The sequence below is a fragment of the Aspergillus ibericus genome (assembly GCF_003184845.1).
Source record: "Aspergillus ibericus CBS 121593 unplaced genomic scaffold BO80scaffold_58, whole genome shotgun sequence".
NCBI lineage: Eukaryota > Fungi > Ascomycota > Eurotiomycetes > Eurotiales > Aspergillaceae > Aspergillus > Aspergillus ibericus.
This window is the reverse complement of record NW_020292156.1, coordinates 1-12,013: the sequence shown is the minus strand read 5'-3', so window position 1 is coordinate 12,013 and position 12,013 is coordinate 1. Positions and strand designations below refer to the sequence as shown.

At 51.8% G+C, this 12,013-nt stretch overlaps 3 protein-coding genes across 3 annotated transcripts; all 3 read left to right on the top strand.

The window, feature by feature from the left end:
* The first annotated feature begins 1,745 nt into the window (after positions 1-1,745).
* BO80DRAFT_228123 (uncharacterized protein) lies at positions 1,746-2,555 on the top strand. The gene has a single exon (XM_025714439.1). The coding sequence runs from the start codon at positions 1,932-1,934 to the stop codon at positions 2,361-2,363; it is 432 nt and encodes a 143-aa protein (XP_025570692.1). The 5' UTR covers positions 1,746-1,931; the 3' UTR covers positions 2,364-2,555.
* A 5,684-nt stretch (positions 2,556-8,239) lies between these two features.
* Positions 8,240-9,885, top strand: BO80DRAFT_228092 (C2H2-type zinc finger protein). Its single transcript, XM_025714438.1, has 3 exons — positions 8,240-8,919; positions 8,980-9,467; positions 9,526-9,885. The coding sequence occupies exons 1-3, from the start codon at positions 8,447-8,449 to the stop codon at positions 9,642-9,644; spliced, it is 1,080 nt and encodes a 359-aa protein (XP_025570691.1). The 5' UTR covers positions 8,240-8,446; the 3' UTR covers positions 9,645-9,885.
* Positions 9,886-11,701: 1,816 nt separating this feature from the next.
* Positions 11,702-12,013, top strand: BO80DRAFT_468597 (uncharacterized protein; the record flags this gene model as incomplete). The annotated part of the gene is made up of 1 exon (XM_025722946.1): positions 11,702-12,013. A coding segment is annotated over exon 1 (258 nt), but the record flags the coding sequence as incomplete, so codon positions are not given.

The following is a 12,013-nucleotide window of genomic DNA, read 5'->3' as shown; positions in this document are numbered from 1 at the left end:
AGTATGTATACGAGACTAGATACACTTAACCAACCACCCATCAATCAAAATACTAGTAGACTACGGAGCAGATAAAATAACCTTTCCCATCACGAGAAAAGAACTAAAAGAAAAGAAAGCTACACCCAAAACAGCAAAAGAAACAAAAAAGAACCCCAAGCCACACGATCAATGGAACCTTCACTCAATGTTCTAGGTTACGGTTAGACTTGGATCTATCTACAGAGTTTCCTATCGATCTATCTAGATACCAAGGAACTATGTTGGCTTGCCACCCCCCACTGCGCGGGGGCAACGCGCATGGTCTCAATTTCGGGTCATCTTCCCTCATGGTCCATGGGACTGGGTTCGTGGGTGGGAAAGGTAGGTGTGGCAAGGGGATTAGGGTTTAGGTTTATTGCGCATTGAGTTTCAGCTGGATTCTTGTAACTCCATACTTTGGTAAAGATGGATGAGTTCTGAGTTTGTGTGGTGGTGGGATTTAGCCTCGATCGTGCGCGTGGGTTTGTATGTATTTTTGTTGGTGTTGGTGTTTGGGTGGGAGGTGTATGGTATTTGTATGACTATACTTTACTTACTCTCCTTCTCTTCTCTCTGTACTATAGTACTATGTATCTACCCTACATAGTAATGTTATCAATGTACCCAACAATCCATACTCCAGTATACTACATACTAGTATACTAGGAAAATATCCCACGACGATCTGCCGTAAGATCTGATCTAAACCGATCAGGATCTACCTACCTACCTATGCCAAACCGCCAAGAAACCAAAGCCCCGTGCAGATTGACAGATGTTTATTCCTCTCCTATTACATTGTCGGACGATTGTGTTTGAAACCCATCCATTGCCATTTGTGGTGTTTCAGGTTCAGCTGGTGGATGATCGACCGTAGTTTATTTAATTAATATAGCACATGGTACATGGTATAGGGTGTTGTTGTTATTTTTGTCTTATTTGCTTTTTTGCTTTTGTTTGTGAGTCATGAAGGGTATCTTTTTGATCTAGTTGCTAGGTAGGTAGCTAGATAGATGATGGTATTGGATGGGCCCTGCCCGGCCTAGCTCTGGCTGGTGCTGGCTGGTGCTGGGGCAAGGCATGGCAGGACTAATGCCGGTGTCGGGGTGATCGACACACTATGATGGTGGTTCGTGGTAGTAGATTAATGGTGGCTTTAGTATCTACTACTATCTACAACGAACATACCGAGTAGTACGGAGTATAGATCGAGGTACTTCCTTGTACTATACTGCAGTCCTACGGCATCGTTTGTTATTGCTTGTCGTTTGCTCAGCTCAGCTCAGCGAGATACTCCGGTAGATGTTCATTTCGGAACCCTCGGAAGTGTTGGTTTGTTCCTTGGCGGGATTGTACTTCGTAGAAGTAATCCACTGTTGGAAGCGAAATGAATTCTAATTATAACTCGACATCTAGATCGTTGCCATCTACTAGGTACTGGTACTGATACTGTTACTGTTTCCTATTCATCTGTAGATATCACAAAGTCAACGGTGGTATCTGCATCAACCAACATCCAGATCCCAGCCAGCTGATGAGACCTGCTCACCACTCACTCAGCATAGCACAGCACCCAGCCAGCACCCAGCCAGCACCAAAAAGGAAGGCAAAGCGGACTTGTTACGAGTGGCCCCACCGGGTTACCACTTTCAGATCCCCGCAATGATTAGGGGCAGGGTCATGGATGTGGCTGATGATTGGCCGACCGTTTCTGGGTCCCGTTACGCGTTTTTGGGGATGATGTGCCGTGTCAAGGGGGCGCTCCGCCTAATTGGGTAGTGTACGACCTGCCGGGATGGGCTTAGGGCCAATCCCTGCAAAGAGGGCAAACCTTAAGCGCTAAGGCACGGATTTGATGGAACTCAGTTCGCCCCTCTGCCCCTCCCTCTTCCCGGCCAACTAGCAGCCGGATGACAGCAAATAGACGGTTGCCGTCTGGAAAAGCGGTGAGATCCGGATGGTTGGCTTGCCTGGTGACTGACTGGGTGGCGTCAAGGCACGGTTCCGCCAGGAAGCGGATCCGGCGGTCAAGAGGCAAATCAGCCAAGCCGGCAACAGGATTCCATCCCCCATCCAGGCGACTGTCATTTGTACCACCCTTCGCAGTCGCGTCTTCAGGTCGGTCGTCGTCAGCCGAAGTACGTTTGACCAGACCAGAGTCTGGAAACATGCCTTCAAGTCTCATTGCATTTCATTGGGGTCTGCCATTCTCATTCCTGCGATCAAAAATAGTCAGTCCCTCAAATCTCGGGCGCGGGATTATTCTGCAGTTTACGCAATGCACCGCTTGGGCCTCTTCCCTCTACAGACTCCATCCAGCCCGCATGCCTATTGTTTCCTAGTGATTTCGGCTCGCCTCTTCTGGAATCCCCGTCACGCCGTACCTGCCTCCTGTATACCTCCTGGTGGAGCTGATGCCCGAGAATGAGCTTTGAAAAAGGAGTTAGCCAGAGTTAAGCCACACTGACAGTGACCCTGCTATTGCATCACCAACCCGAAGTCGGCTTCGTCTACATGGTAGACGCGTAGAATGGTCATAATAGTGATCCTCGGTGTAAAGTTGCCGTCCCCTGCCGAGGAAGAGTTGGATCATGCGCAGGACAGAACTCGAGGCGTGTGATTGCGGCCTCGATTGGCTACAACAGGTAGATATCACAACTCCCGGGGTCGCATGGGTGAAACAACCCTCGGCCCAGGTATATTGCACCTGAAAGACAAGAAATCCGTCACCTCGGATTGCCCATAGGCTCAGCCTTCTCGGAAACCCTCGACAAGAGTTCAGAGGTGGATACAAACCGGGAAAGTCGACTCCGGAGGAGTGAGAAACTCTCGTTGCCCCTTCCGCAGCGCCTCACTGATGATGCGTCGTAGTCAAAAAAGAAACGAGTGAGACGCGACCGGATTTGTCATTCCCCCTCACAGCGGAATACCAACACCACTTCAATCCACGATATGTGAGGGTCATGATTCTCTACAGCGTACCTAGTTGGCGTCGGCACTCGAACTGCCGGTGGTTAATTAAAGTAGACGCCGCAGAACCTTAGTGGCAGTCACGATGGTCCCGGTACCATGTTCCTCCAGAGCTTCACCTGTCGACTTACCACTTTCCGTAAAAGTCCAATTTCGGTCCAAGTCTGAAGAATTGGGGGAGGCGAAAGTGGAAGCTTGGCTGGACGCTGTCACTCAAGCTTGTCCCAATCCAGACGGGCACTATTGAGGCCCCAACCGCGATTAATCACACTACTCACGCCTAGTGCGATTGGGGGGTCAAGGAGAGGAGGGGGGGGACCAACTTTGTTTTTCGGTTCTCCAGGAGCGATCCATGGGCCAGAACTCGAGCGTTTGGGAAGAAAAAGGCCCATATCGCATGGCCAGCCTCGTGCCAGACCGGGTGGACTCCCCCCGACCCACGTTCCCGTCGCCGCTTTTGCCCGTCCGCCCCTCTCATTGGCACAGTGGCCTCCCCCCGCCGGTTTTGCACCTGCTCTTTACGGTATGTCGAGAGGCGAGCCAATGACCGTGGGGTTGATTTTCCAGGGATTTTCAGGACGCTTTTCGGTTTCAAACAAGTCGCCCTTGACACACCACGCGACAGCGGACGACTCTCAAAAGATAGCCATTGTTCTCAGGGCCCAAACCTAAACCGATTCGCGCAGCCATCTCCGATGCTCGGAATGCAAAAGAGGAGACTGGAGCTTGGCCCCATGCATGTGGTCACCCCCTCCAGCAGATTCCCCTGTCGCTCAGTCTGCACCCTCGCCTATTAGCCTGTTATCATCGACGCGATGCCGACCCTCCAGAGAATCAGGAAAACTTTAAGTTGAGCTAGTCCCGAGAGGTGATGAGCTGTACCTATCATATTGATCCTTGGTGGTCCTCCAGCTCCGGGCTCCAGTGGCCACAGACCATCATCCTCAGGGAAGTGGGCAGGAAAACGCCCCAGCCGAACGGTTGCAGAAGTGGGCGTCCGTCAGTCTGGCCCCAGCATCCACTTGACGTTTCTTTCGACGATACTCTCTAGGGGAATCCGGTGTATCGACTTGAGCCTCTTGGTGTAGAGACTAAGCTGTGCTGCTGAGTGCTGATGCCTCAGCTTGGCTTGGACTAGGCTTCTTTATCCTCAGAGTCTAGGCCCACCCAACAAGCAAAAAGTCTGAGCTGAGGTCATTGACCCTTTGTCCAGCTTGAGATATCCATGCACGCTTCAGACTGGGTTTGAGTATGTTGACTAGGATGAACTCAAAATCTCTCAGACTCTCAGCTGCGGCGAATCCACTCCACGCTCGAGGTTATCTCCGCACCAATGTGGTGTCTGCTGTGGATGTTGCGTGTGATGTGTTCTATTCACTTGTATCCGACCTATGGCAGATTTCAAATTTCCTCGCGGTGCCGCTAGCGTAGTAGGGCGCGGGCTCCCACGGCTACCCTGTTCCCGCGCTCTGACGTCGGTGTGGATGGGGCTCCCCTATTTTCGGAGACCGCAATTAAAGCGAGTGGGATTATATGGGAAGCTAACCTGCCCCATTCCGCAGGAACTTGATACTATGTAGTTAGTCGGAGGTAGTACTAGTAGTCTAGTCGTAGTGGCATTCAGCGTTATCCCAGAGCAGCAAACGCAGAGAAACTTGGATCCAGACCAGCAAGCCATGGGAATGGATGGAAATTGGATTCCCGTCCCATGTCACTAGCCAGCTAGAACCGAGGATGGGCGGGTCAGCCCATAGGATCCCGGTAACGTGGTCGCGATCTGAATCGGAGATGGTGGTTCGATCATTTATCCAGATAGATATTATCCATCAAGCTCAGTGGCTGAGTTAATACCCGGAGGGTGTGAACCGCTGTGAATAGTTACCCGCCTAGGAAGGGACGTTAATTACCATGACGGCGCTGACACCCAGGCCAAGAGAATACTATGCTCATGGGTTATTTACGGAAACCACTTGACGTGACCCTGGGTGTTACCCGCACTCCGAGGCGGGGCTTGTTGGATATTACTTGTTACCAACAGAAAGAGGGGAACCTCCTCCAGCGAGGGCCTCGGACGCTTCCCACCCGCACCTTATTGGGATGGATGCTGGACTCCGCACCGGAGGCAACTATCTCATGACGGGATCCTCCGTCCGGGTTAGAGACACGCGAACGCGACTCTGGAGTCTGCAGAATGCGCCAAATGGACTTCATCCCGGGCCAGCGCGGTGTAATCGTGAAGCCATGTCGTCATCTTGCATGGCCTCTGCTGCTCCCTCTGCATCCTTTCCCCGATACCATCACCTACAGCATCATGGCTGACGGGGTTGCAGCAACTTGATGATTAGTCCGACCCATTCTGCTCTGCGTGCATCGGGAGCAACGTTAGCTGCTCCATGTACATACCTCACCACCGGGGTTGGATGTCGCCGCGTCGCCCTATGGTCGAAGCGCATCCATCCTGGTCGACATCGGCTCGGAAGCATGAACTAGTTGAACAAGCTGGGATACGAGCCTGATGATGATGATGATGATGACAATGACTCCATGACAATTTGGTGGAATAAAATCTACGCACGGTGCACCCGTCGCATGATTAATTTGGCCTCGCACCGATTGCTGCAGCGCCGCCCATGCATGTAAACGAACTGGAGGTGGATGCGTGTCGAGGAAGAGTTTCGACAGGAAAATTCCATCAGTCCAAGCATGGAGCTCCATTACCCTGCTGTGAGCCTGCAAAAGCATCAGCGGACGAGCCGCCGTTGCTATACCGCTTCGACCAGGATGCCGCCTGCTAGCGGTATTACGGCGGTCCCTCAGCTAGTCTGGTGTAGGCCCTGCAGGCCCGCCCTATGCCTATTACCCATGGCCAAGTCATCACCAGTCGTACTCCGAGTCCCCGTACTGACCGAGTACCATTACCAATCATTGGCCTGGACCTTTCTGGACGGGGGCTTGGCTGTTCTTGCGCAACATGTCCACTGCATTATGGCGTCGGAGGAACACCACCATTGGCTGGAAGTGATATAGACAGACGTCTTAAGGGGCAGGGCAGCCGATTCTTTCTCCGTGGGATCCTCTTCAAGGCAGCAGCAGTTCATCTCTCCCACACTGCGGTGGTGGTTCTGGTGTACTTCTGGCGACTTTCTGGCGCGGTTCCTTGGTAACATTACCGGTATCGCAGGCCCTGGGACATTCACATTACCACATCGGCGTACTAACCAGGTACCTGCTGGGACTGCCAGATCCAAAAAGGCAAAAGGGAAAGGAAAAGGGACAGCCAGTCAATCATGGGCAGCCAGTGGAGCTGGCCCACCCCATCCTGGGAGCTTTTTTATCTCTAGTCGTCCAGTGACCTTCTCCCCCACGGAACGGGTATACCCTTTGACGTATCTTTGTGATCTGCCGCCACTTCCCCGCTACCTTGAAACACCCTCAAGGGCTCAAGGCGAACCTTGGCCGCTGCATCTAAGCTTAACTCTTGGCGTTGCCTACCCTCCTGCAATCTTTCCCATTTGCCCAATTTCCATATTCTTTTTTCCCTTTTTATCCACACCCACTTCGTGTCTACCCTGCTCCTCCAGACACGCTACTTTGTATAGACACGGCACAAACTACACCCCCCCCACCCCTCTTCCCCCCCCCCGGCTGCCCCCCCCCTTTACACTAATCGCTTTCCCCCAAGCGGCCCCCTATGAGTCTGAGGAATATTCCCGCACGGCTCCTGACAGAACTGCCATATACGGAGAGAGCACGGAGAGAATATGGAGTAGGTTCTCCATCTCCCATGATGGGACGGTGGCTAACCACGCAAAAAAGAGGTAGGTCCTGTGCCTGAACTGTAGGACTCCATCCGCCATTCCATGTTTCCCGATTGCTTGTGTTTGCCTTTTCTCTTTCGCGCAGAAACCCACACTTTGTTCCCCCCCATTCCCCTCCCTTTTCCTCTCTCTCCTTTTTTCTTTTGCCCTTTTGGTCTTTTGACTTTGGCTCACGCTCGTTTCTTTTTGTGGCCGTCCCGTCTCTGCGATGGTGTTGGAGACTGACCACGGCGTCCGATATAGGTTTAGTGACTAGAAGAATATTACCGACTACATACGGCTTGCAGCGGCAGTGGTGGTGTGTTCCTTCGTATTGCGATCCATCCATACATACACATACATACCTCTGGACGGAGTTTCAGGTGTCCCCTTTTCCGCACCCCTGCGTTGGTGGGTGATTGGTTCAACCTTGCCTGGATCGATGCTGTGTATGAATTATATTATATTGAACCCCCGAAGAGCAGCCGTGAATGTCTCTCAATGAATCTGGGGCTTACGCAATATTGTAATTGTATCGAGTAGGCTTGATTACGATTTCATCTATGCATCGTTTCCCTTAGATGAAGGGGATCCGAATCGGCAAGTGAACACAAAAATAGAAAAGAAGCAAAATGAACATGAGCCTCGAAATTGAATTTCCAGAAAGGAAAATGAAATCGAGCTGATGGGGGGAATTAGAAAAATCGAATTCCTGTGTAGGAAAATACAAAATAAAAAAAAAAAAATAGGGGAAGGGTAAAAACAGAGAGAGAGAGAAAGTGAGTGAGTGAGCGCGCGAAGAAAATAAAAAAAAATCCAAATCCAATGGACAGTCAGAAAATTAAACCCAAAAAATCGCCCCAAAAAAGAAAAGAAAATAAAAATCATCCCAACCAGGGAAGAAGAGACCCATCCAAAACCTTGAGAGTCACCCGAGGAACTGGTTCCCATTTGGAGATTTCCACTGCCACTAAGCAATTCCTCTTCTCGTTTTTTAACACTGGCGCCGTTTCGAAGCCTAAGCGGCCCAAAGTAACGATCTGCAACCGTCCCCGACGGGACGTCGTCAGTGGCACTAGCCATCACCAACACGGCAACGCCAGGGCTTCCCTTCGTCCCTGCGGCCCATCCTCATGCTGCGATCCTGTATTCGTTCATAAGCTTCGCCGATCCCCTTCGGGCCCTTCCCCAGACTGTCTTTCCTTCTTCCTGTCTGTCGGGTTTCTCCAAGGGCTTCTATCATCCAGTTCTTATTTCACCGGCTCCCTCCTCCCTCCATCTATTCCTCCTACTACTTCTTTTTTACTTTGCGCCTGTCCATCCTCTCCCCGAAGCTTGTCTCGGGTCATTGCATTCTACTCTATACATTTCGCGCGGATCCCTTCAGCTCTCCTTGTTGATCATCCTCGCGATCTATTTTTCTCCTGCCTCCCCCTCCCTTCCATTCTTGCTCGTCTCCCCACCACTGCCATTCCATCTCGCACGCGCTCTTCCCCTTCGTCCACACACACCTCGAACTCTTTCGTGGGGAACCCTGTGTTTTGGTTCCTGCATTTCTAGGGATAACCCGCGCCGTGATCTCGTGCCCCCAACGTCAACCACGCCGTTACTTGTCTCAACCCTTTTAAATTCGCTCCACGCGATCACCACTCTTCTCCATGACGATGGTCATTGAAAACCAGAACCGCCAATACGGCGGGATGGGCTTCGATAATGTGTATCAACACAACATGCATCACCACAATCCTCCGCAGTTCACCGATCCATGGGCCGCTCAGACTTCGTCCCATTCCAACCCTCCCGTCTACGCGACTTCCATGGGTCCCAGCCAAATTGGCCTCAGCCATGTTAAGCAGGAGGAAGTGAGCCGCCCGTCGATGTCTCTGCCATACTCGAGTATTCCCGTCTCGGCTCCCTCCATGGTCGCCGGCAGCAACTACTCCACCGCCACTGCTTCGAGTTACCCCGGACCGGAGATGATGGGATTGTCGCACGACATGCCACGCACTTCTTTTGACCAAGCCCCGGCGTACACTACCGCCTCGCCCATGAGCAGCTTCGCGCCCGCCAGCTACGCCCCTCTCAGCTACGCTCCGCACATGCACCACCAGGATCGCCGGATATCTCATGCGTAAGTTTGGATGATCCAATGCGCAAAAGAAATGTATGCTTACCACTTGTTGTCTCTTAGTGATGCTCGCGTCAGCCAGTCGCAACCCTCCTCTGCCCCAACATTCGGAGACGCTCTTGATGCTAGTCGTGGAATGGTCGCGCTCAGTCAGGATATGACACCCCGCAACATCTATGGCCCTCGCAGCTCTCGCGGCTCCGGAGATTCTTATGGCTTCCCCTCGACACACTCGTCTGGATCGTCAATCTCGTCGGGTGGCAACTACCCATACTACTCGGCCTCTGTCGCATCCGTGGAATCGTCTGTGACGGATTACAGCTCGACCACATCGGAATCCTACGAAAATGGCCACCTCTCGCGGACACTCCCCCGTCCGTCGAACCTGTTGACGGGAAGCGCTCCTCCCGGACCCCAGTCGATGATGAGTCAGTTCAGCTCCAAGATGCCGTCCAACACGCAGAAGAAGCACAAGTGCAAGGTGTGCGACAAACGGTTCACCCGCCCGTCGTCTCTCCAGACTCATATGTACAGTCACACTGGTGAAAAACGTAAGTCCCATGCGAATCTCGTACACGCGGGTTTGTGATACTAATGGGTTGGATCTAGCATTCGCATGTGACGTGGAAGGCTGTGGCCGCCACTTCTCGGTCGTCTCTAACTTGCGGCGGCACAAGAAGGTCCACAAAGGAGAAAAGGAGGGCGCTTCAGGAGAAGAAGAGGAGTAAATGAGCCACTCCTCTTTCTCCTGAAATCCCACCCCTTAACGCCCCTCGAGCGGGGCGGAGGAAGTGCGAACCTGGATCTTGAGACGCATCGCACTACCTTGTGCGACGTCTCGCTCCTGATCGGGTTCGCTCCCTTGTACAACAGCTTCGATTCCTCTTCTGCTACTTCTCTTCTCTTTCCCGTCTCGGCCAGTGTGGCAGAGAATTGATACCCCATTTCCATTATTTCCTTTGTTTTTCAGATTCCCACGGACAGGCAGGACACGGTACAACGGCTCGGAGGGTTGCCAGTGATGTCTTTATTACCCACGTTATGACCATAGAGGTACCGGATGTTTTGCTGGTTGGTGACTACTTGTTTTTTTTTTTCTTTGGGATTCCATTTCCTTCTTATCTCTCGCTAGACTAGGGAGTTGGTTATCTGTGATTTTTCCTATCTGTTTGGCATGGCTTTCTGCTCAGATACCAACTGGGTTTGGGTTTTATGATTCACTTCTTTTCTGCGGTTCCGTGGCATGATTGGGATACGGAAACCCGCAGCCGGTCGATGTTTTTGATCTAGATTTTTTTGCATGTTTCCTATGTTTGTGATTCTCTGGTTTGACCATTCCTTGCGTGCCGCACCGTGTGGACGGTGGAGTGTTCTCGGACTTAGCATGGGCTGTTGCTGTGAGTTTTTTTCTGGGATAAATTGCTAAAGGCGGCGCACTCGAGAAGGAGTGCCGGGCTGATACCCGTTGCAATTGGGCGGAGCATGGGCTGGGAATGCAGGCTGGTTTGTTTGTTGGCATAGACACCCGCGGTGTCGCGACGGTCGCTACTATATACCTTATTGTCTAATCAAGATGCTGAATGCACATTCTGTACTGTAGAGTGTACTCGATAAACTGCACCCCGTACATAATTTGGTCCATAAAGTGACCCCTGGCCTGGTGAGTAACCCTTGCATCGGCCGACCTTCTGGAGTGGGTGAAGTACTCAACTGAGGTAAGGTCGATGACTCCGCCTTGGTACATTTCCAAGGAACAATTGATTGAGGCTGGTCATTTACTTGCTCCTGCAAAGTTGTACTCCATTGCATTAGCTATGGACAGGATGCCTGAGCTCGAAGCGCCGGGAACTGCACGGCCACTGCGCCAGGGTCAAGAGATGAGATGAGAACCTCCGCCGTATCCTCATCTGTATTACCGTACAGATGTTACTTCTGTATGTTCCCTTAGTGTCATTATCTATTCTTGAAGCAGAACGCTGAACATTGTTATTTGCAGCTGTGTTGGATTGTATGAATAAGCATCTCTTGGACATCCTATCAATACGAAACTTGCCTGGCCTCGTCTTTTATTCTTGCACGACAAGCCCTAACTAGGTAGCAGCCACCATACCCATCATTTATTATCAAATCATCATCAATAGCTTGCTAACATCCACTGCACAGCACCGAATATATGCCGTACAATCCACAACTCTACAAATGACCAATGGTGATGGTTCCCTCTTGACGCCCTCGGAAATGATGAAGTGACGGTGCATGGCCACGAGGACCGGCCGCACAACGGCGCTTATATCAAACCTTGTTGGTCTGATGCGCGTCTCATCCATGGCTCTCCACGAATGTCGGCGCGACCGTTTGCAGGGAAGATTACACCGACGTGGCGTTGCAGACGCTGGTGCGATGTCTTCTAGGGAGGACTGCGATCTATTCATAGATAGGGGTTCAGTTCTCTGGTTGATATGTCTGGTGGTGCAGGATCCGAGGCATACTGAGGCTATTGCTTATCTGTAGCAGACTGCCTCGTTGCTATATCTCCTGGAGGAGGCAGTGAATCCAACATCTTGCTCAGGGCTCAACTGCACTGGTTCAGAGGCAAATGGCAAGACAGCCTGAGAGAATCAAGGCAGACTGTCACTGCGCGGACGATTCCCTCTCCTCACGGTGAATGCCTAGTGAATGCATCCCTAGTGAATGAGAACAGGCGACAAGATTGTTAGGAAGGTGGATGGTAATTTCCGGGTGGATATTTATTCTCTCATCCCTCCCATGCTTAATCCTCCATCAACTCAATTATACAACCCAAATCAACCTTCTACCTCCTCTGAAATCTCATCTCATCATGTATCTCCTACCGATCCTCCTCTCCCTCCTCCCCCTCCTCACCACCGCCAAAACCCCCACTGACATCCTCACCACGACCTCCATCTTCACCTCCACCATCTCCACCCTCCAAGACCTCACCCTCACCTCCTGCCCCCTCAACCACACCATCCTGAACCTCGAATACAACCAAACCGCCCTCCCCTCCCCCTCCTCCAACCTCACCCTCAAATATGTCGCCCTAGGCCGCGGCATCCAGAACTACACCTGTCCCTCC

Excerpts from the sequence above, each read along its gene's own strand:
- BO80DRAFT_228123 (XM_025714439.1), top strand. The coding sequence starts at position 1,932 with ATGACAGCAAATAGACGGTTGCCGTCTGGAAAAGCGGTGAGATCCGGA.
- BO80DRAFT_228092 (XM_025714438.1), top strand. The coding sequence starts at position 8,447 with ATGACGATGGTCATTGAAAACCAGAACCGCCAATACGGCGGGATGGGC. Across the intron at positions 8,920-8,979 it reads GATCGCCGGATATCTCATGC|TGATGCTCGCGTCAGCCAGT; the intron begins GTAAGTTTGGAT and ends GTTGTCTCTTAG. Across the intron at positions 9,468-9,525 it reads CAGTCACACTGGTGAAAAAC|CATTCGCATGTGACGTGGAA; the intron begins GTAAGTCCCATG and ends GGTTGGATCTAG.